The sequence below is a fragment of the Parasteatoda tepidariorum genome, chromosome 11 (genome assembly GCF_982258835.1).
Source record: "Parasteatoda tepidariorum strain Cologne lab strain chromosome 11, Ptep-v5.0, whole genome shotgun sequence".
Taxonomy (NCBI): Eukaryota; Metazoa; Arthropoda; class Arachnida; order Araneae; family Theridiidae; genus Parasteatoda; species Parasteatoda tepidariorum.
In genome coordinates this window covers 86731385-86757519 of record NC_141765.1, presented here as the reverse complement: position 1 = coordinate 86757519, position 26135 = coordinate 86731385, and the positions used below count along the sequence as shown (strand labels likewise).

At 27.8% G+C, this 26135-nt stretch overlaps 1 protein-coding gene across 1 annotated transcript; it reads right to left on the bottom strand.

Annotated features, from left to right (window-relative positions):
- Nucleotides 1-304: 304 nt before the first annotated feature.
- On the bottom strand, nt 305-25849 carry LOC107450509 (serine/threonine-protein kinase 3). Its single transcript, XM_016066326.4, has 11 exons — nt 25557-25849; nt 19158-19238; nt 18877-19057; nt 14592-14654; nt 12429-12593; nt 8309-8476; nt 7592-7729; nt 4716-4832; nt 1832-2039; nt 1349-1683; nt 305-785 (listed from the first exon to the last, which is right to left on the bottom strand). Exons 1-11 carry the CDS (start codon nt 25565-25567, stop codon nt 627-629), a joined length of 1626 nt encoding a protein of 541 aa, XP_015921812.1. The 5' UTR covers nt 25568-25849; the 3' UTR covers nt 305-626.
- Between the last annotated feature and the right edge of the window lie 286 nt (nt 25850-26135).

Below are 26135 nucleotides of genomic sequence, written 5' to 3'. Positions count from 1 at the left end.
TAGAGTAATACTTTATGAGGTGAAGTAAACCTTAAGAAAAGAAACAAAATGATAATGATTTCCATTTAACAATTATCAGGTAAATATTTTTAAAGATAGTTGCAGGAACAATTCACTCTTGTTTCGAAATCTACAAGCTGGCACTTGGTTCCTGTAGGAACTACAGCAATAGATCATCTTAAGTGACTAGTGATGAGCACCTTATAATAACTTTGTACAATGACAACACATAGCTATACACATCATGATTTGACTGAGAATGTTAGGCAATATATTAATGTACATGTTATTCCACTGGGTAAGATTTAGACTCAAAAACATACATGGCATTTATTGCAATATGTTTGGTTAAAAAAAAACCTAGGAAATCATAAAGCAATAGGGAAAACGACAAAATGTATTTCAGTCTTAAATGACCAAAGATTCAATATAACTGAATGACATACAGTGTGCATTCACATCTCAAACAGAACAGTCATTCCAAAGAGTTTTAGGTTCCATAGGCAGGCTTGTATTTTGTATATCACAATCCCATCACAAGGCAAAGGCTGAATACACAGCCATAAAATCATGCAAATGCCACAATAAGAGGGGCTGAAAGATTTTAAATGAAAAAAATTAAACTGTCAGAAGTTTTGCTGTCTTTTTTTCTTTGCATCCATGGCATCTAGAATTGGTTGTCTCTTTGCTTGATAGCGCCTCCTCAATTCTTCAATTTCTCGTTCCATCTCTGAGTCTAAGTTAGCCATGCGTTGACTAAGCTCATCATAGCTAAGGACCTTCAACTAAAATTGTTAAAATAAATGCAATTAAATAATGATGTATGTTATAAATCTCCTTAAAAGTAGAATTGAATTGAAAAATCACAAACATAAACGCAGAGCAAATATGCCTTTCACACACAGTTTTTTTCAAAAATAAATTTGCTGTTATTGAACAAACATTTATAATAAAAGCTAAAACAAATATTCATAAATCACATTTAAAAAACTCTCTCACCTCACTAGTAGTTGTTATATGCAATATTCACTCACAATGAGAGAAGTTCTATTTGTTAAAACAGCATGTGAGACATCGGTGGTAATTGTGACTGATCTTTCATCAAACTCACCTTCTATGATCAAAATGTAATGTTTTTCATTACTTCTTCACATTATGCATTGTTTCCCACAGACAGTTTTGGGTGATGAGAAATCTTCCCACTAATCCAACATTTTATCTAATTACTAGTCTGCTGTATAGTTTTCTTAATACGCTTTTTAAATAAATAGCTATAATAATAGAAATCTCTTATAAACAAGATCAGAAGGATGATAAATATTTCATGCAATAAAAAACAAATACTTACAAAATCAAAATCGCCCTCAGTAAAAGAACGTTGAAACTTGGTAGCCTCGTGAAGAGCAGCTGATGGACCAACATTACTAATCTGATTCAGTTGGCGTTGAAGTTGAATGGAAAACCTCTTTTCTGGAGTTAGAGAATTGTTGCTTGATGTGTTTGATTTGACATCATTTTGTTGAAAATGATTAGGGTGAGGAGTTCCAGAATGAGGCAAAAATTCCTGACTATTATTTACACTAGCTTCATTTCTATGCAGTTGTTCTCTTTCCTTTTTATCAAAATGATCTAAAAAATATGGGCGGTAGTTTTCTTTCTTTTCACCTGGAGCAGTATCATGACCTTAAGGGGGGAAACACATTTTTATATAAACAAAGAACTAAATTTATAAAAAAGAAGAAAAAAATTAAATTATCTAAAAGTTTAAGTATCTTTATACTGGGTAAAAACTTAAAGAGTTTCTTTTTAGATTAAAATATAATAAATTTACGTTTCATTGTAGAATCATCATCTTCTCCATCACTATTAATAACCAAAGTGCCTAGATCAGACTCTATGTCGCTGTTAGCAACTAAAGTGTTGGTGTCACTGTGGGCAATCATTGTATTATTTTCATCTGATTCACAGTTGCTTGGAACTAAAGTGCCAGAGTCTGCCACAAATTCTACCATAGTGTGAGAATCAACTTCATCATCATCCTATATAACATACAAAACAAATATTTACATTACAACTTTTAACTACATTGCACGAAAAGATTTGCATTAAAACATGAATAGTGTGTGTTCGGAAAGAAAGCCTACATATACTCAGAACAGTTAGTTAATTCATTCTTGTCAGCACAACCCCATATTTCATTTAACCAAGCAGATGGGTTACGACTAGAATTGAAACAATTCATCAATCAGAGTTAATTTACTTGGAACAGATGCCGTCAGTGTTTTATGTTTTCATGGAGCGTAACACTCCACTTTTCTACGAATAACGCAAAACGTAGAAACGAGAACTACAATGAAGACAAAATGGGCATGCTATAGTTTTGGTTCCATCAGTGAAAGCATGTAACAGTAGAGCTAAAAATTTACAACTCTATGCTTTTTCTGAAGATATTGCAATTTCAACAGCTTTAAAGCGGGTATAAAAAGAAGTTGGTAGAATTATAAATAAGTACAAAAAAAGTATATAGAACGAGCAAAGACTAACAATTAAAATTTACATGAGCTTAAGGTAAATTTAAATTTGAAAGCATTTCTAGTTTCTCTAACAAGGGCTCAGTAATAATTGATAATAATACTTCAGAAGAAATTATTTCAAGGATACAAAAAGGAAAAATAAGCTATTACTTAAGAATAACTTATTCAAGAACAAACTTGTTCGTAAAGATATTAATTCTAAATATGTAAAACAGTTAAAAGCTTATAATAATTCATGGTAATGCAGCTTGGACTTTAACAAATAAAGATGAAAATAATTTAATGCTTAGCATGTCTGTGCCATACAGAAAGAATCAATGAATATATGGGCTGAGAAAAATCTAGAAATGGAAACCAATGAACACAAGACCCAAAGGAAGACACAAAAAGAGATAGTTATATGATGTAACAGTAATGAAAATTATCAACTGAAAATCTAATGCTAAGAACAGGAACGATTGAAATAACATTGTTCAGCAAGCCAAAGCATATAGTAGCACCATAAAAGAAGCTGTCCTAGGTTATTTGAAAAATCGGTCCTTTTGAAAACTGCAATCATTTGTTAGGCTTAACGCAAACTGATGTTCTGCAGTTCAAAAAAAGCTGGATTTTCGAATCAGCCTACAGCGTATATACTATTTTTTGTACAACATTAAAGCAGTTAATCCTCAGGAAATGAGAAAAATTAATTATTTAATATGAAACCAATTATTGAACCTTATAAGTTTTTTCATTATCTGGAAAAATATTGCAGCATTTATGATTTTTTCTTTTGATATACAGAAAATCAGGGTCAAAAGATATGAGCATATTTTTCAGATTGTCACTTAGATGAACTATTAGAAAAAATGCATAATCTTTACTTATTTTTTGTTTTGAAACAATTTCAAGAATATGCCCCTCAATACTTACAATTGCTTGCAAATTAACAAATTTATTTTTCGGTTTACATTAGCAAATAAATATTGTTTCAGAGTTTTATGCTTCGAAACTCTTGATAAGTTGTGGATATATCCTCTGATATATTTTACTCATCTTCATCATTTTCATCACTATCATTGGGAGCAGCCATTAATTCAGATATTTTGAAATGTAATGCGATATGTGTTGTAAACAATATATGCATTATCAACTTCAGAAAATCTTCAATCACACAATTTTATTCTGAAGGGATGTTCCCATTAGATACAGAGAAGCCTGCTTAATTAAACCTATTTGTAATGCATTTCAGTCATCACTGTTCAATGCTGTAGAAATCAAATTCTTTACTTTCAGAATATTTCTTTTTCTTTTAGAAGCATTTTACAGCTTACTGAAATCAAGGCAAAGTAATCATTACCTAACCAGTTGTTTAGAGTAACGTTCTTAAGCTGACTGGATTATTCCATCATTCAAAGGTTTGATAGAAAAAATTCCACTCACAAAATATACAGTTCAAGATCATTCTCATATTTCCTTTAATCACCCAGCCTGTGCTTTGCCCATCCCACCATGCCTTTGAATTTGACTCAAAGGGCAAGTCCTCTCTCACAGACTAAAGAATAATAAGTTGGAATAGAAAGAATGTCATAACAGCTTCAAACAGCTAATAAACAAGTCTCTCTCTCTTTTTTTAAAAAAAAGAGAAAGAAAAAGAATAAATAAACTTAAAAAGAGTTTGTAGGAGCTTTGCAAAAAAAGTTGATTTTTATTTGTTCGAAAAACATACTAAGTAGGATTTTCTTTAAAAAAAGGTAACGCAAAATCTGGAATTTGCAAAGGAATAATCAGGAATAGAGCACGAAAAAAAGTTATTATTCAAATGCACAATTTGAAATTTGTGCATCATAATAACTTACATTTTTCTATATATATTGAATCATGTAACCACAATCAAGAGTGAGTTTCCTAAATTTTTTTTAGTATCCTCATAACCCATGTATCTACCAATATATCTACCACTTAAAATAAGTAATCTACAGTTAATTATAAATTTCAGTATTGTAAGGAAAATTTCATGATGATCAATAGCATAGTAATGTAAAATAATAGATTGTTCAAAACTTAATATTTGAATTAGGAAAAGAAAATTTTAATCAGATAAAACATGAGAAATTTGAAAAAAAGGAATAACTTCCTCTAGGATGATTTAAAAAGATAGGTGTTTTGAACAATACACACATAATGATATTAAAAACTTACAAAGTCCAAGTTATTGGTCCTATCTCTACGATAAGTTTCACTTTCTTGAATCTCTTTTGCTTCAGCAATCATTTGTTGCAATATTGTGACAGGTTTTGCATTTTTTATGTATTCATGCTGAAAAAAATAAACTTTTTAATGTATAAAATATATGTTCCAAAAAAAATCTGGCAAAGATTATTAAATAAGCAAAATTCATAAATAATAAAATATGTAGAATTCATTTACAACATTTTCATTGTATTTCATCTTATTTAATGCTGCATTATGTTAATAAGCAAATTACAGACCTCTTAATGGACTAAAAAAATCCAGAAATTTTTGGTACAGTATACATGCATCAGACTACTTTTAAAAAGGACAAACTACAAACCAAAAAAAGTATAATTAGTTCTACTTGATATATATTAACTTTATATTGCTAATTAAAGAAATTTTGAAAATAACCTCATTAGCAAATTTTCTAAGTAAAAAATCATGAAGGTATGCTAGGATCAAAACGTGTGTTATTTAATAAAAAAATAATTCAACTTGTATAAATAATTTTACTTGTTCTTAAATTCTTATACTAAGCAAAGAATTTCAATACCTTCATTCTTGGCTGTTTAGAAAGCTGATAAATAATATTCTTCCTACTTTCATAAATCTCATAGCATGATAGACTGCAGCAAATGAATTTTCTGCTCAATAATAATTTTCGAAACAATATAAGATTTCAAAAGACAGTAAATAAATATATCGTTATGCTGAACTGAAGGTAACTTCAGTCCATTTTCACACTAGTTATGAATGTTAACACATTTTTACTGTTATGTTCTTACTAATGTCTCATTTTGTCTACAAAATAGAAATCCATGTTTTAAACTTAGTCATTAAAAATCTCTGTATGGCAATTGAATAAATAGAACAGGGTTCAGTCACTTTGTTATACAATACCAAGATACCTTTTTAATGAATTTAATTGAAAGTAGTGAAATGTAAGGCTTATAATGGACATCCTGTATATAACTTGTTTCTTAATCAATTATAATTTTAAGACTTAACAAATATATTTATTTACTGATATTACTAAAAACTTTCGATTTGTAATAACTTTTTAAAGCTATAAAAAATAAAATGAATATATTCAGTCTCGGTGGTTATAAATACACAATTGAGGTGAAATTATCTTAACGGGTCTACTTCTCCAAAGCAATTAAAATTGAGTGTTTAAAAGCAGTGGCAATGGTAGGCCTACATAGATTCTCCTGTACACAGGATGCAAAAAAATAATAGAAATGGACAAATACAGTGACCTCTCACTTATGCACCACTTCTTTTATGCACCTTTTTCATTTATACGATGATTTTTACAGGTCCCAGTACATAGGGTATGAAAATAATGGTAAACATCCTTCGTTTATATGTCACTCTAAAAATACATTTTTCAATTATGCGCCGAAATTCTAGGCTAGCATTTAAATTTTTTTATCCTTTAAATATTTTTTTCCTTTTCCAAAAAAAAATTTTTAAATTAAAAATTAAGCAAATAAGCAATCCTTGTTACAGATAAAAAGAAAAATATGTTGTTATATCTCATTGAATTTTCTTCCCCCTGTGACCTTTTCATTATTGCTGTTTCTGGAAAGACATTCTTTCTAGAATTTTGAATAGTGTGTCTTATCTGTTGCACCAACAACAATGAAAACCCATTCTTCTTTTATAAAATGACCATTCCTCTTGTCCAGAGGTTACTTTTACTCCCATGCTATTTTCTAGAAAAAGAAGACACCTGGAATACGAAAGATGAAAGAGACCGCAATCACTTACTTGCAGTCAGATGGACATCATGAGTAAATAAGAGAAGGTTCAACTTATTGTGTAGCATATTATGACGTCAAGTGCTTTTCTTAGAAATTTATCATGTGATGTTTCACCCCCTCCCATATAACTCAAATTTTTTGTGAAGAACTGTTCATTTATATCTAACTAGAACTTGTGGACGATGAGAATGTGGTGAATGACTCTGACGAGGATGATAAAGTTCCTCCAAATCACACAGCAGTATTAGAAGCTTTAGACACTATTCGTGACTATTTACAATTTAATTTTGCTTCTGAAACTCCCCCTTATCACATTTATATGAACTGAAAAAAAACTGTTTTCGAAATATGTCATCAAAAACAAATACAAACATGTATTAAGATTATTTTGTAAGAAAATAAATTGCCTTAAGGTATGTTAAATTTTTTCTTTGTATAATTATAGTAAATACCAAAACAGTATAAATATTAACATTTTATCTTTAGAAACATATTTATTCATATTGTCACTGCAATTTACGTTGCGTTTTAGAATTTTGAAGTTTTTCACTTATGCGCTTTTTTCCCTTGGCCCCTTACACTAGTGCATAAGTGAGAGTTCACTGCATATTGAGAAATATGCATCAGATTGAAAAAAGGAAAATAAATCTATTAAATTTTCAATGATGCTAGATCTATCACCTTTATCCTCTGGGTGAGGGATGGGAGCAATATTTTGAAATTTTAAATAGGAACAAAAACTAAAAAGTTGTACTTTTTTCTGGGGAATCTGAATCTGCAATAATTCTTATTTCAAAAAATTCTAAAATTGTAATTTAAGATTCTTTAGGGGGTGCGGTTGAAGATCAAGTTTAGTATCCATCTTAAATTTTAAAAAATATTGAAAGCATCTATTTTAATTTTGCTTTGCATTTAAGATATTTGACAGTTTCCAAATATTTTAACAGTCTGTATATAAAAAGACACTATGATGGTCTTCCTCTTTAATAAATATTTTAAATACTAAATATTGAGGTCTTATTACTACAACTGCTTTCAAGTTATCAAAGATCATTAAAGCATGCTTTTAGATACCTGCAGAAGTTCCGTAGCTGTAGCTCTTTCATCAGGACTTTTTACTAAGCATCTAGATACAAAATCAATAAACTCTGAAGACCACTGATCAGGATCCCGAAAACTTGGAGGAGGCTTAGCAGGAATCATGAATATAGCCTGTCAAATAGAAGTAAAACAAACCTAAGACTATGTTAACAAAAACTACCTACATACTTTTTTCAAAAGTAAAAAGTTCAAAATCACACATTCATGGCCAAGCATTTAGCCCCATTTTCAGAGCTCAATCTTTTAATGGCCAAGGTAGAAATGCCACGTAATTTTGACCCAGGTGAGACAACTTGAACTGAGTCTGTTCCCATGATACACCTCTCTCCAGACTTCCACACCACAACCAATGAGAATAATTTCAATTATACCAATTACAATTTATCAGGCCTAAATTAGTTTCTAATATTTTTTTTGGTCCTATTCTCATCTCTTAGAATAAAATGATAGTGATAGAGAAATAGAGAGGCAAGTAATAAAATGGTTAGCACAATTCTTAAGGAACAAACACATGTCACAGGGCAGTGTATCATTGCAAAATTGTATATTTGACATGGTTAATAACAGTAATAATTCCAGATATGTAGCAACAGTTTTCAGCAAGTAAACACATAGGTAATAATTTGTACAAATGACAATAAACTTAAATTTGAATGCACCCTTTTGTTCATAGAATGATTTTTATCATACCCTCATTGGATGAATATCTCCATATGGAGGCTTTCCTTCTGCCATTTCTAATGCTGTTATTCCAAGGCTCCATATATCTGCCACACAATCATACCCGATTTCTTGAATAACTTCAGGTGCCATCCAAAATGGAGTTCCAATAACAGTATTTCGCTTAGCCATGGTGTCCTGAAAATAAAAAATAAATCGTTAAAAATTTTAAACTATTATTACATCATTAATAACAGGAAAATATCAATCACAGTTTGCGAAACTTAGTACATACTTGATTACATATTTTAGTAATCATTACAACATATTCTTATAAAATTATAAACAGCAACAAAATATTTTTGTCCTGAAAATAAAAAATAAATCGTTAAAAATTTTAAACTATTATTACATCATTAATAACAGGAAAATATCAATCACAGTTTGCGAAACTTAGTACATACTTGATTACATATTTTAGTAATCATTACAACATATTCTTATAAAATTATAAACAGCAACAAAATATTTTTGTTTCTCTTGAACACAAGTTCACACCTACCAACAACTATGAAACTTCCATGATCTTAAAAAGTATTTTTCCTAGTGGTAGTAAAAGTAGTGTAAAATTATTAATAAATTAAAAAATCAAACATAAAAGAATTTTGTCTTCTACATGTAAATTATTTTAAAAGACATATAAACGGTCATTTTGAAGAAAGGTCGAACAGGTATCAGATTATTCTAAAATTAAAATTCCAAGAAAATTAATTAAAATTCTGATTATTTTTCCTGGTTTTCCAAAAAAAAAATTTATAAAATTTTAGTTAAACATATAAATGTTACAGAAATTTTTTCTCTGCAACATTTATACAATTTCTGCAACATTTATTTTTTTATTTTATTCAGGCAACATTTATTTTTTTTTTATTTTATTATTTTTCATTTTATTTTTATTATTTTTATTTTATTAAAATTTTTTTTTATACAATTTCTGCAACATTTATTTTTTATTATTATTTTTTTCTGCAACATTTATAAAAAAAAATTCATACAATTTTAGTTAAACATATAAATGTTACAGATATTTTTTTTCTGCATTGGTTCTGAGCAAAAGTATCTTAAAAACCATAACTATGGGCATCAACAGATGGAGAAATTTAGCGTCCGAGCGTGCCAAATGGAAACGACTTATTAGGATCACTCTGGCCTGTACAAACCTGTCATGCTGATGGGAAAAGGAAGAATTTTATAAAGTATTTAAACGAATAACACATTCTAAAAATACACTATGCCATACAATTAGGCATTTTAATACTTTGTATTCTTGGTGTTAGTGGTCAAGTAATTATCAACAAAAAATGTATCCTGCTAAAAAAAAGGGGGTCAAAATTAACAATAAAAACAGAAACATCAAGGGCATCATTGGCATAGAACTTTGGAAACTCTTTAAAAAAGGATAAACTATTGTTGAAATAGATTTTTAAAAAAAAGGTACTTTTGTCATTATAAGTATAACACCACAAGCTTCTTCAATAACACCAACAGTAAAAGTTGATAGCAAATCTTTCACTGAAGTTCAAAATATTCTTTAACATGGGGGAATACTTCTAAGCTTCTTTCAGCGACTTAAACATTTTCCATGGATCTCACTTGACAAAATTTTAAAGGAAAAAGAATACAGCCTGTAATTGCTTTATAATCAACCCAATGAACAGGACTGTCCTTAAATAGTCTAGACATAGCCTGAAACAGATTATTTAGTCACCAGTTAGTAGATTCATTCGCTCTACAAAAAGTTCTGTATCTGACATGCAGTTTGCAAGTCCCTAAGCTTAATAAATTAAAACTGTTGGTTTCTTTAAGTTCATGATATAAATGTTCCCAGAATTTTATTTTAACTTTTGAACTATCCATGCATATCTGTAACAATTTTTTTTAGAACCAGCTCGGATGATCCCTCATAGAACTTTTCAAACAAATCTAAGGCAGTAGCACGCACAAGAGAAATGAAAGTTCAAACACCTCATATTAACTTCATTTGATTCCTCGTGCCAATACCTGTCTATCAGCTCCATTCGCTCTTCTTGTGCCTTTTACTACTTCATCAATACAGAAAACAAATCCACACAGAAAAAATTTCTTTTAACATTGCTTTAAAATAAAGAGCCAATCCAAAAGCCACAAGCTAAGACATTTTTGTGTTTCAGACGCTCATTTTCTGTGCAATATTGCAGGCAAAGAACACAGATATTGTAGAGCAGTGAACAAATTACCCAGATGTTTAAATTTCCCAGTTTTCTGGATCTCTAAAAAATATTCAATGCAGTGTAACTATTATATTTCTACTTTAATATTAAATTGAAACAATAGCCATATTTTAGCTGTTTTTATATTTAAATTAAAAATTGTGTATTTTTACTTCATTCTTTTTACTTTATTATATTAGAAAAAAAAAGCATATTGATGTATTTTTCTTATAATTTCCCAACCATATTCTGTTTGATTAGATTTCCCCTTCATAAATCAAAACGAAATTATTTTTTCATCTCGCTTCGCGTACAATATGCTGACAAATTTTTTTCATTTTACCCCACAATCAATTTGGCAGACACTGGTTTGAGGAGAATTTCTTTCTTTGCTTTGCACGCCTACATTTTCCTTGCAATTTCATTATTCCATTTGACTTTCAGGCAACCAGAATTGGATACGCAGCAGTTGGTTTTTCTACCAGTCAGAAAGTGGTGTTTTTCCTCACTCAGTTAGTAAATTCACTGTTATGTATATTATCTATTTTAGGTGATATCACACGATTTTAAGCATAAGCTCTTGGCGCGTCTTGTTAAATCACGGTTTAGTTAAAACACATCTATTCCAGAGTTCAGCTTCTTTTAAAAACTATTTAAACACTTTATAAAGTATAAATTAAAAACTTTTAATAAATTGTGTGATTTTTAAATAAATTTTGTCAAAATTAAGTGGCGACAAAAGAGTTGGAACTAGTTACAAGAGTCAATAATTTGCTAGCAGAAAGTTTTTTAATTAAGATTTTGGATTCAATTTCATTCTATCTAAGCTTGCTGCTCTTTTACATTTGATTGAATGGGAGAAAGAGAATTCCCCCAATTTTCCATCTACTCAGCTTCAAGGAGTTCAGCTCAGTAGTTCTAGTTCAAAATGGCACGGAAAATGAGCAAAGTTTTTCTGGTTTTTTATAAACAGGATAAAAGGTTTATACTGTCAACTAACAATGTTCCTGCTTAGTTATTGAATAAAAAATAGATGTATGTTAGCCGTTTTTGTAATATACTCAATCTCTGTTTCCATTTCAATTTTTTACTTTATTAAAGTAAAGTGATGCATTTTTTTATTACCCTTCTACCTCCTGTTCACTAAAAAACATATGTAATGCATTTCTCCCTCGTAAATCAAAGTGAAAATGAAATCAGCATGCAGCTCCTTTGCATATGATTGACAGCAGCCTATCAAAAACCACCGGTTTTTTCCCGCGTACAGAAAAAACAAAGAATCTGTCCCTTTCCCGCCCATTCTTGACCTAAAAATTTTTAAAGCTAAAAAAGAAAAAATAAGTTATTCCAAGACACAGAGAGAAAAATCCTCACACTTTAACAAATAAAACTTTCAACTCCAAATTACATAAATGAACTAACTGTGAAACCACAACTGCAAGAATTAAAAGACACAACAGCTGTGATGAATGGTCAAGCTAGAAATGTTGCTTTCTTTCCCAATTGAATTATTGTTAAATTTTATTTAATAATGCTGACTAGTGAGCTATATGTTTGTTTCTATTTGAATCAAAAGGATTTTCAATAAAAAGTTAATTTTTTTATATTGGAACTCTCTACTATATTCTTAAACAGAAAGACTTGTAGTTCGATACTTAAGAATACACATAACATCTTTTTCACACAAAAAATTAAATTCATAGTTACCATTTTTGTTTACTTTCCTCCCCTCAAAGAAAATGCAATGATCTTTAAATAATAGCTTATCACAAAGATCAATTCTTGTATAGTTCAATTACAGATAAACTTCATTCTATTAAATTAAAACAAGAGAAACAAAACAGAGCCAAAAAATAAAGATTAGAAAATACTTAATATTTTGAAGAAAATTAAAAACTTACAGTTAATTGTCCAGCAACTCCAAAATCTGCAAGTTTTGCATGGCCTTCGGTATTTAAGAGGATGTTACCAGCTTTGATATCTCTGTGTATTTTTCGTCTATAATGCAAATATTCTAGCCCTTTAAGAGTGTCACAAAGAATAGTAGCTATTTCTTCTTCAAGAAGCTAAAACAAAATTAAAAACCTTAAGGATAAATTGCTGTTACAGAAAAACTATATAAAATAACTCAAAATTTTTAAGGGAAATTGTTGATTTGTTTATTATAGCCTGTTTTTCAGTAGTTTTTTATATATTTCTCCCCAGTGACAGAATTGTTTGAAGCTTCCTGTGATAATTCTTTCTAACATTTAATAATACCTATCTGAAAGACATTCTTAATAGTAACAAATATATATGCTACTAATTTTAAGTAAATGAAGCTATTTGTGTTTACAAAAAAAAAAGCCTTTATGCATAGACTAAAATCGTATTTAATTTTTTTCATTGTAGATTTAAGAATTTTTTTTAAATCTACAAATAAAAGAATACATATTCTGATATTAGGGGCGATATTCTTCCATTTCGACAGGAAAAAAACACACTAATTATTTCCTTTTTCACATTTTGTAAATCATCATCACATTAAAAAATTTAAACTAGATGAAATCTGTGACAGTAAATACTGAAAAAAGTTCAATGACAAAACCATATGAATCAGACTCTTCAGAAAGGGGTTACTAAAATGCATGTTTTGTGTAGAGATTCACTTGCTGCAATAAATAATATGGTATTAAAAATATGTTATTTCAAGAGCCTTGTGGAAATCATTAGCAATAACTGCTGAAAAATTGATCGAAGAAAGATAGGATCTTGCCAAGATAGGATCATTGATCAAGATAGGATCATTTATCTTTCAAAAACTTCCGCAGATAAGAAATACATTTTTATTTATTTATTTACTTATTTTTTTTTTTTTGCTTCTAAAGTGAAAAATATTTCTAAAAGAATTCTGTAAGGTTCTACGATAATGTCACCATGTTGTTGTGTAGTCTTGACAAAGAATTCGACAGGAGTAACAATATTAAAAACAATTTTATAATAATAAATAGTACATCGTTCTCATTTGATGGGACTATATGAGATCTCTCACATGAGATTGAATTACACACAAAGATATTCTATGAAGTAGGAATAACCCAATCAAAAAATTTAAATAATAAAAACAAATAAAGAATATTTATACTTAATGATCAAACATTTTTTCATTGAGTATAAGGCCAAATGATACAGCAGTTAAGAAAAGCAGAACTTTGCCTGGCAACATTTCAGAAACACGTTTTTGAGAGAAATATAAAATAAAATAAAATAAAAATGGAATAAAATACATTTCTCATAAACATAGTCAGTAATTTCACTTTGAGTGAGTAATCTGAAATTTTGTTAGTTGTTCCAAAATACCATTACTTATTTTACTCTCAATTAGAATAATTTCTCACTAAAAGCCAATCTGAACATTTAATATTTTTTTATTTTTTAAATTACTATTTAGTTAAATTTTTTTTTAATCAGTTCACTAATTTTGAATGCAACTAAAAATTTAGAAAGAAATTGGGAGTGACACCTGATTTCACCATATTGATGATATTATGATTATTAAATTGTTATTTGGATTAAAATCATTTAAAATAAACTGTACAAAGAAATCATTTCAAATTTTGAAACAACTAAACCAAATCATACAAGATTTGATTTTATACTATAAAAACAGTAAAAATGTATATGGCCCTGATTTCCTTTATATAGTCATTCTAAAATAATGTAAATAATCAAGTTTTTCTTTATTAATAATATTTTCAGTAGTCAAATCTTCTATAAATTATAGGTTTTAAATATAAAATAAGAGTTCCTACAACATAATAATTTTTGAAAAGTTTTACATGAGATTAATTATTTACTTTAAACATAAAATATTACTAGATGGTATAATATTTTGATACTAATTTGGGAAGTATTGTCATAAGAAAAGTTGAAAAGAATTAGACTTAGTTTTTTTTAACTGCAATTTAAAAACTTTAAAACAAAAAAAACTATAATCCAAACAATACAGAATTTTTTAGACAGTAAAAATGCAATTGATTTTATTATTTAAATTTAAGATAAAATATGAAATATTTTACGCTTACTGTTTTCTTTCGCAATCTCATGATATCTGAAACAGATCCTCCACCACAATATTCCATCACTATCTGTAAGGAGAAAAACAAGAATACAATAATTTGAAATTAAATATTTCTGTAATATGAAGAAAATTAATATCTTATACAGTAGGGAACCGATTATCCGGAACGATCGGGACCATCGCTATTCCGGATAACTGATTTTTCGGGTTTTCTGAATCGCTACAAAAAGCCGTTTTTTTATTGTTAAACCCAACTAAAAAAAAAAATTTGGAAATAATCTTAAAAAGAAGAAAAAACGATGAAGTAATACAGTAATGATTATTTCTAAAATGATGGTATGGTAAACATCTTCTAAAAAAGAAAGAAAAATCCTAAAATCTTATGAGGAAAAAAATTTTTTTTTTTTAAATGGCGGGAAAACTTATCGAATTTTGTTCCGGTTTTTTGGTTTTCCAGTTTTCTGATTTCCGGATAACGGGTTCTGTACTGTAGTATAAAAAATAAACAGCAATATGCACACAAAAAAAAATCTGAATTCTATGGCCCTTTTTATTTGAAATTGTTGCAAAACTAATTAATTTTTTTTAATATACTAAAAAAAATTAGTATAAAGAAGATAAAAAAAAACAACATGAACAAAAAAAATTTAATTTCTATTTCATTTTGATATCTGTATTTTTTTATGGCTAGAAATATATAGGGGAAATCAGGCTAGTTCAGATAAATAGAAGATTCTGTTATTATCACTTGAAATTTGTATGTAAATTTTGGCAGATTGACAAAACTGTGATACACTTCCCTATGTAGTTACATGAGAAATCGATTGGTAAACAGTGTATTAAAAAACAAGATCTTTAGAGAAGAAAAAGTAAATCCTTAATTTGTTTTTGCCATTTAAGACTATTTTTATTCATTATTTTCACCAATAGGAGTTATAATATTACAAATGAATATGATTATTACATATTTTAATAAAAAAATTTACTTGCCATTTTTTAATTAACCAATAATGAGTTAACTAATAATTCCACAGGGCTAAAGTGAACGCATAAATGTGGGGCTACTGTGGACATAACAAGAATAACTGAGTCTTTTAGTGATAGTAAAATTGCATTAATGCTAGCCAGAATTTCCTTTTATGCAGAAAATGTATCACAGTTTTCAGATACCACTTTAACATTTGGAGATCTGGTGAAGCACATTTCTCATACAGTTATATTTTCCTTACAAAATAAAGAAGTGTTGGTCACATATTTAATAAATGTTTGAATTTTGTCTTATTTTCATTACCACTATTTAAGTTTTCCAAGAACTGTAGGAACCCTGATACATTGTTTACATATTTACCAAAGCAGAAGCTGCAGATTGTAATAACAACTAAGGTTAGAAAAGTTAAACTTTGCCATCACTTAAAAACTTCACCACTATATTATCAGATCGTACAGATTTGTTTTGATTGTTTATATATATACATTGTTGTAACCAAATCACTATCAAACAACTTTATTACATCAAAAAGAAAATATCAAAGAGTAATATTTGCTTAGCATTTAAAATATTCAAGAAAAATCTCTTAATAAAATGGGAGTATTGGAGTTAATGTATTTATTAGGCTTCAACGTTAAATATTATAAATATTTTCAAGATTATTCACTCAAGACTGTATTTTAAGCTAAAATTTTTTCAAATTCGATTTTACCTGTTTTCTTTTTAATAAGCAATTAAAGATTAACAAGTCTTAAGGAATATTTACAATTGCTCCATTACATGGGACTTATAGGTACAAAAACAACCTTTTTTTTAAAACAAGATTATTAAAAAAGTATGTATCCAAACAGTAATATGCAGAGATGTTTGAATGCCTGCAGCTAACTCTCCAATTAGATGCCTCTGAAAAGAGTAGAATAATCATTTGAAGGGGACAAAAAAGGAGCCTATTTTGTTTTTTAAAAATATTAGAAAGATATAGAATATCTAATATTTAAAAAATAATAGATATTCATATAAACCAAAACCCATATTATAAATCCATATTTAAACCCATTTTTATGTCAATTCAAGCAAAAATGTTTCGATTTTAAAAAGTTAATCATTTCCAATGACACATCCTTAAGTTTTTATTATAAGTAAAACAAATTTCAACTTTAATGACCTAGAACCTCATTATTTGAAAATCATAGTTTATATTTTATAAAAAAAATTTATGTAGCAAGTATATAACCACAAAAAATTTACCTAATTTCTTAATAAAGATAATAGATTTATAGTTTTGATGCCCTAAGAGGTAAGAATGAATGCCTGAGGCTGTTACTCTCTTTGCCACACTCTTTGCATCCAAATTACTGTATATATCATTCAAAATCAAAACAAACATACAAATTTCAATGAAAAAATATAGATGTGTAAAAAATAATAAATAATAAAGTTGCTTTAGAAAGTTTACAAAAACTGTAAAGATTTGTCTCCTCTTTCTTACCACAAATCAAATCACGTAGTATAATATATTTATATATAAATATAAGAATACTTTACTTTTGCCATAAGTAAAGAGACACTTAGCAACCTCATCTCTGAATTTAAACATAACAGTTTAAACTTTCTAAATAGTTCTGAGAAATTTTGAGTCTACATTGAAATATACTTTATAATATATGTCAGAGTGCTATCCTTTGATAAAATACCAGCCATTTAATGCCTAATTGTAGAACCTTCAACTTTAACAAAGTTTAAAGTGTAATTTTTATAAGTTTAGTTCATTTTAAGTACATATAAATGAAATTTGATTTGTCCTGAAACATAAAATTGCAACATAATGTTAAATAATGTTGTAAAACATTAATGATTGATCCGGTATAGTGCGGCTTTGAGGAGAATGTAACAAGCAAGAGCACAACTCTAATAGGGGTGAAATGGAGAAACGAAGGTGTAAATGGGTTTACTAAGACTGACTTATGCCAAGATTAAAACAAAACTAGGTATTCACCCCACACCCCTATTCGAAGTGTATTTTCCTTGTAAGCATAGTACCCGCCACAATGCGAGACGGAGATGTTCTCTTGAAGGCTGCACTATACTACTGATGATAAAATATTTTCTTTAGTTCTGTTAATAAATACTTAAGAACAAAAATTTTTGTCAATGGATATGTTATACACAGGCAGTGTTTTCCAAAAAAAATGCTTAGAGTCATTTCATTTCTCTAATAATTCTTGAAGAATGAAATTTAAAATAGAACTGAGAACTTCAAGACATTATACTTGTAAATTGCCACTATTTTATTACATATTATATTCCAAATATGTTATGACAAGAAATCATTCTAAAATTATTGATTGAATATTTAACCAAAAAAAAAAAAAAACTATTTATAACTTTTTCTAAGCATTAGGTTAATTAGACTAATGATTTCTAAAGAAAACAAAATATATTGATAAAATTTAATTAATTCTAAGTTTAATGTATTTTTTCACAAATTCAAAGCTTGTTAAAAATGTATGTCACAATTAACATTTTCATTTCAGACATGAAAAGAAAGTCCTTCACAAGAAAATCTGGAAAAGTCTTCCAAATGCCCATCTCCAAGCAGAGCTCATTTTCTACATTTTATTCTATTTGGAGTCGCAAAATATCTTTCTTACAGACAGCTAGAGTTATTGGCACTTTTATATTAGACATTTGAATATTAAGAAATATTATAATTAGGAATGCCACCATTACCTTTAATAAAAAGAAAAGGAAATACGAAACTTTAAATTTAAATTTTCAATTATTAGAAGTCTAAATTCTTTAATTTATTATATTAAACATTATACCTCCTTTTTAATGCCTACTGGTTTTTCCAAAAGAATTTTGCAGATAAGTTAATCCATTCTTAAAATAATAAATAACCTTGCAAATAATTATCACAACAAAACAATTTCAATAATAAGCACACTATAATAAAATTGTGCTATATTTCAGATTTTATAAAGTCTATATCCATAAAAAGAAATTAAAATAAGATAATAAAAAAAAATATGAAAGAGAACGTTTCTTTCCTTCTACTGTAAACTATAACTTCTTCTTTCTTTATTTAGATATATTTTTAGTTTATATTTATATACTAATTTAATCTTTTAAATATACTCTAATGCATTATAATTCCATGCTAGGTTTCTGAAGTATTTTACCAGTTTTTGATGCTTCCCATATCAAAAACCAAGCCTGCCCAGAAAAGAACTCTCAAAAACTGCTTCACACAATTAATTAGTTTAATTAAAGTACAACATTCAACTGTAAAATCTCTTACCCATAAGTCAGTTCCTTTAAAATAACTTCCATAATATTTAACTACATAAGGGCTATCACACTGTTGCATTATAGAAATTTCCTTAATTATCTCCTGAAGATCTGTATCAACCGGAACTTGTTTAATGGCAAGAACCTGTCCAGATTCTTTGTGGAGTGCTTTGTATACACTTCCATAACTCCTAAAAACATTAAGAGAAGATTGTAGGAAACATTAGGATAATGTTAAAATAATTTTTCATAATTTAAAGGAAACATGTATATTTAAAAAAAAAATCTTACCCTTCTCCCAATTTACATATAATATCAAATACTTCTTCAGGTTGCCTAGTCAAACTCTCTTCACTTAATTTTTTCAGCTCACTAAAAAAAAATATTATAAATAATTTAGATGAGTTTTTATGCATCTAAGACATCAAACCTCTTAGTAGGCAAAAGTAAAAATCAGAGCTATACCACATCAAACTAATAAAAAACTACAATTTGTTCTATTTTTTAAACATAAAAATTGCATAATTTATTAGTGTAACACTGAACAACTCATAATAGTTTTAGATCAATGTATCGAAAGTTTTTAAAGTACTGTTGTAAAAAATAGGCAATATCAATTGGTTAACATTCTCTTACATTAATACTTAATAAAAATTTGTAGTTAAGTACAAGACTTATTTTTATCAAGCAATATGCTACTTATATTATGTATCAAAGAATATGCTACTTAGCATTTTTGTATAAAAGTAATTTAGTGGATAATCTCCCAATTCACGATTTAAAACTTCTTTGATAATTGATTATTGATAATTTTTGGATAAATGATTAATGACTTTGATAATGGAAATTGATTATTTTTAAAATGAGATAAAAGAACTAAATAAATAACTGTGAAACTACAAAGCTACAAGATTTGTTACTACATTTGTTGAATATAATATATGGGTATATTCACTTAAAAACTAGGTAATCTAAAATTGTTAACTTTTTTTTTCTTCATAAAATGACAGAATTCTCAAAATGTTTAAAACAATAAATCTTATTAGTAAGGTTAATGCTTAATCAGATATAAAATTAGTGAACAGTCCCTAAGATTAAACATTCGAATTTTACAACTTTTACAAACATTATAAGTCAAAATAAAATGAGGTTGAATCAAAAATCGAAATCTTTCGATTCTTCAAATCAATTATTTTAAAATCCGCATTTGTATTTGTTGAAAATGAAATGTTCTAAACATACACAAAAATCAGGAATATCTGGACGAAAAGCTAAAAAATCAATACTAAATATTTTTAATCATGAATATCAGGACAACTACAACTTTCAATAACTCTGAGTTATTGAAAACCTTCAATTTCAAACACATTACTTTTCTCTTAAGAATATACAGAAATAAGACTAAATATTTATATCAAAACAAGGTTAGAGTGGATGTAGAAATTTTAAACCTATATTTATATTAAATAATGCAATATATTTTGATTTCATCATTGATAAATGGTTAGATAAACTAGATTTAACTTTAAACAATTCTGTACCTATTTAAAGAATATATACTCATATATTTACATCCCCATTTTAGAGATTCACAGCATAATAATCTATAAGGCGATTCAAAATTATTTTGATAAACTTCGTGCTAACAAGTTTTAGAAAACAAAATAAATATTCAAATAGAAAAGGCGAAATAATTGTGGATTCTTAATCAAATAAAAGATAAGTCAGTAGAATTTTTATTGTACAGAAACCCAAATTTTAAAAATATAAATTAATTAGTTCCAGATAAATAATTTAAGAACAATTTCTTAAAAAAGAATAGTTATAAGAATTCACAAAATCTGTTGGTTTCAGGGGTGATTGTGAGCCTACCCTTTCACACAGACAAATGCAACCTCCTTACCTTTTTTTTTTTAACATACTATGCATTTTTTATTTCAATAAAAGAAAGCACCTTAAATATATAATTTTATAGCATTTTAGGTATTTAAAGATTTAAATCAACCAAAAAGTTATTATTTCTTCATGAAAATTAAAAAACATATAAAAGAAATAATAAATAAAAAATGCACAGAGAATTTGTCTCAAGATTAGTTGTTCCTCAAAAATCCCCAAAGCTTCTTTCAATGTTAACTTATGGGAAAATTTTATAGTTGTTTTCTCAATAATTAAATGCTTGAAACTTTATTATTTCCTATAAAATAGCGAATTCCCAAAACTACTCGCATTAAGATAACACTAGCATTGTTAACTTGGCTTTCATTATTATTATTATTCAACTTAGTTTTACTTACATCCAAACACAGCTTTAAAAGTTTTAATCTTGAATCTCAATTTTGCAAATTGATTCTTTTATAATTCAAATTGTCATAAAATTTACTTCTAATTCATTTTAATTAAGTAATCACTGCGAATTAGAAAATATAGGGAAGGGATATAAAACTGTTTTGCGGATTGCACACTCACTCTCTCTCCGTCCCAAGAAAAATAATTTAGTTACAGTTTATTATAAGCACTGTGCGAAATATTTATATCATTAATAGTTCCTTAATCATATAAGTTATGAGAAGCTGAAAAAGTAGAACTTACCATTTTCAATGAAATTTTATCAATAGAATGAAATACAATGAATGCAAATTGTGATTTTTAATTTATAATTTAATGGTATTCAGTGTAAATAGCATTTAAAATTTGCTATACTCAGTGTGATTTTTATTTAAAAAAAATAAATATACACAGATTTGCTTTAAAAACAAAGATATAAGCAGGAAACTCAGATTGCATTACGGTAAATTGGAATAATGGTTTTAAAATTTATTACATATATAATCTAAATTTCTTAGAGATATTTCAATTTTAAATTTTCAAAATAAACATATTTTAGGTTGACTGATTCCCATATTAGACAGATAAGGGAAACGAGAACTTCAGTTGTACACATAATATACAATTTAATATTTTAAGTTATTTTTTGCTCTTTCCTCCATTTAGGAATAATGAAGTTATTATTATTTTTTGTCTACCTTTGTCCCTGATATTATTATAAACTGCTGGGATGATCCCAGCTGGATATCTAAGGGGGGGGGGAGAGTAAAAGCGCTCAAAACACATCGTTTTGTTTTGGGAACATTTGGTCGCCTAGTGAAAACTCAAATTTTTTAGCTAAAAAAAATTTACTTTTAAAAAAAAAATATTTCTAAACAGTTATCGGCTGTCCAGATTTATTTTCCTCTAAGATAAAAAAAATTACTTATTCTAACTATTAATCTTATTAAAAATTAGAATAGAATTTTCAATACTAATGTTAAATCTTCCTACGACATGGATCTGAGACATGGCACTGCAATGAAAATAACATGAAAAAATTTCAAGTACTTATTAACAACAGTTTAAAAAGAAGCTCACATATCAAGTGGTTCCATAAAACTTGTAACACATAAATTCTTAGAAAAGCTAAACAGAAACTGATTAAGCAGGAAATTAAAATACGTGAATGGAAATGGATTAGTCTTATTCTACTATGTAAACCTGCAAAATTTAAAGTAAAACAAAATTTTGATTAAAACTCCCAGGGCAATAGGAAATAGGGAACAGCTGAAAATACTTGGTGCAGGACAATTCTAAGGGAATTGAAACAATAGAAAAGTCATAGAGAGAGGCAAAATAACTGGCCACAAATAGCTTGTGAGGGAGAGGTATGATAGAAGCCCTATGTTAAAATTCAGGATGAAGAGGAATATGTATGTATACTTATTGAAACATTTAAATAGTGCTATAAAGGTTTAGAAAATGAAATTGATAAAGAACTTGTGTTTCTTCCTGCTACTTCTCTTAGGGTTGTTTAGTGTTTTTGTCTTAAGTTGAATAAGATGATTTTTTTTTCTTTTTTTGTACTTTTACTTTCAATAGTAAAACAAATTAACAGATAAATTGCAATTTTACACATTTTTAGTCATAATTATTTAAAATAAATGATTTTTCTCTTGTGATTTTCTATTATTCTTTATTATGATTTTCTACACCAAAACTTTGGGTTTTTGACATTTGTCAAAAAAAAGGAAGTTTAATGATAAAATGATTACGGAACATACTTGATTGATCACTTGAAATTTTATATGTACTTTTATTTATATGTATTTTATTTATACTTTTATTTATTTTTATTTTATATGTATTTTTTTTATTTACTTGCTAATAATTATCAAGCTTATACATTAGCTGAATGTTTAAAACCTCTCTTGAAATTCTAATTGTGAAGCATTAAAAATTCTCAAAATAAGACTGTATCAAATTATTTATACACCTGAAGCAACCATGAACCTTAAAACAATAATAAGTTGCATATATTTTTAGAAACATTGCCACAAAATATTGGCAATTTTAATAATCTTTAGACCAGAGCAAGACAATTGTTATTTAGCCAGTTTGACTGAGGTGTGTTGAAGGTTAATAACAAACAGTTTAAAATCATTTTAACATGTGCTGCATTAAGTGCAAACAAAAGGAAATTGAATTTAACTTTTATTAATTTAAAGTGGTCTATACCAGTGCAATTGGTATGTAATTGATCTATAACAGTAGAATTAGAATGTAATAGGCTGAAAACAACACATTCTAACTTGTAACGTTTTAAAAGGATCTTATTTAACTAGAATTTTAATAGCAGAATCAAAATACATTATCATACAATAACAGAATAAAGACTGATTTCTTAACAGACTATTACTTATTTCCTATCATTTGCACTTGGGCTGTTGCCTATTACAATAATTTTAATCCTCAGAGAACTGCAGTCAGACAAACTGCAATTATTTTACTTTATTCTATGTTCATATACACTTATGAGAATTTTACATCCATATAAATGATTGGATTTTTCGTTATTATGAATTCCAAGTAACATTAATGCCTCACACAGTCCAGCATTTAAATATATATTTTGGATTAAGAAATCAATTTACAAAGAGAAACAAAGTACTATGTTTTATTATAGTACTCAGTATCATTTTTTTAACATTTATAAAAAGCTCACTTTTTGTTGCTTAATTTCACAAAACTGTAATATAGATGCCTTTTGCTGTCTGCAATTTTATAGAGGGAAAAGAAAGTGGAACTAGTTAAAAAAGAAAACTTAAAAGAAACTTACATAGAGTATTGATGCTTTAATTTAAATTCAATTATTAACATAAAATTTTGTTTAAACTCATTGAGAAAAATTAAAGTGTAATGTTAGTTTTATCAAATTGGCAAAAATAGATTAAAATAAGAATTAATAGAGTTTATTTCCAATTACTTTAGTTTAGTTTATAATTACTTTAGTTTACTTTAAGTTTAACTTCAAAATGCAATGAATATTTTATAAAAAGGAGAAAAAATATAGGCATTAAAAATATATTCAATCTTTTTTAAAATCTTTAGAAGTGGTTTATATTATTATTTTATGCAGAAAATAAGTGAGTTTTAAAGGGCAGGGGTACTGTACTATCTTTCCTAACTAAAATGCCATTGAACCTAGTATAGTAAACAATAGGTAGTTCAACATCAATAGTTCACTTCATTCTAAAATTTATAAAATCATCAAAACTTTTAATGCATTGACACTTCAATTATGTTTAACAACGTTTACCATACAACTAACACATATCGTAATAGAGCAGAGAGCTGGAATCAAGAATGCTCTAAATTTTCCCATGCTCCAGCAATTTTATTGTATCTTGGAGAAATCCAAGTGGCCTACCACATTGCAATAGCATTTCCTCTTAGCCAACTAGCTGTAGAAAGATTATTCTTAGCATTAAAACACATTTACAATAATTTAAGATCAAATATGAAGAAGAATTTATTAGATTTGGAAGATTTTTGCACAGTAATCTGCGGCGGAATAATCGTCAAGTCTTGGCAGCTTCCGGGCAGTGAACAATTTGCAAGTTTAAAATCCATTTTACTCCGTGGCGATTGTAGATGACATGATGTATCTTAATATGGAAATATCCCCATTAGATTCAATTTTATTCTTATGTAAAAACAAAAAACTCAACTGTAAATTAAATTAAATTTGCATTTTCTGTGTGAGCTGATGAATATGTTGTTTTGCAATGTCTTTCGTTCCCTTCAACAATAAAAATTTCAAATAAATATCTGAAACTCAAAAGCAAAAGAGTTTTAACGGTTTAGCTAATTATCTAGAGCCGAGCTGGAAATCGAATACTTTTCGTTTCAGTTACCTAGCAAACAGATATTTTGATAAGCTAAGGAATCGTTAAAACACTGTGATACTTATTAGAAATGTTAGAAACAACTCTCTAAAATCCGTACATGCATAATGTTTTATGAAATGCTACAAAGACAAATAAAGAGCGCGATGAAGATCGATCAAATTTCAGACCAGATTAACAACATTAGTTTACATCCAAAGAGTAATCAAATAAGGAATCTAAAAGCATATGATAATAAGAATAAACAAGAAGCTCTTGCAAATATTAAAGACTGCAGCAGAAACTTAAATATATATTTATTTTAAATTAACATATACGATTAGGATCTAACTAATCGGTCAAGCAAATTTAGTATGACAGCCATATAGCTTCTGAAACTGATACACGATTGGAGTATAAATCACAATCTGCATGAGTAAACGCAACATTCAAAAGTAGATAATATTTAATGATAGGCTTAAATGTTTCATCTCACCTTTTAGACATGATACCAGAACTCGGGGTGAGTTTTGATAAATTTTAATGTGCGATAAATAACTTTCGCATCGTATTCTGAACACAGGTCCACAGACAAATAAACCCATGCTTCTTTAATTTAGAAAGAATAAATATATGAGCCATAACATTTCAAATTTAAATAAACAAAATTCGCATAATTATCTTGCTGAAAATAAATAAACAAAAAGTTTTCCTTTTACAGCTAGAGTTATTGCCAGTCAAGTGAAGTGAAAATCATACTTTAAAATTAATTTAGATTTCGCTGGGGTTGCTTAGATCCTGATCATAGCCTTACGAAGAGGATTACAAAAAGATGACAGAGTAAACAGCTGAACTAAATATGAAACGTTCTCACTGTATGCAATTCACGCACTGCCAATCCCCGTCAACAGAAAAACAGAATTTGATCACATAACAAATCACCCTGCCATCTAGTGGTATAATTTCGAAAATTGTAAGAAAGGTCTTTTTTATTTTCCTTAAATGAGCCTGTGACCGTGAGTTGGGAGTTAAAGAGAAATTGAGTAGTAAAGTATGCAAGTAATGTGCTTTCCCT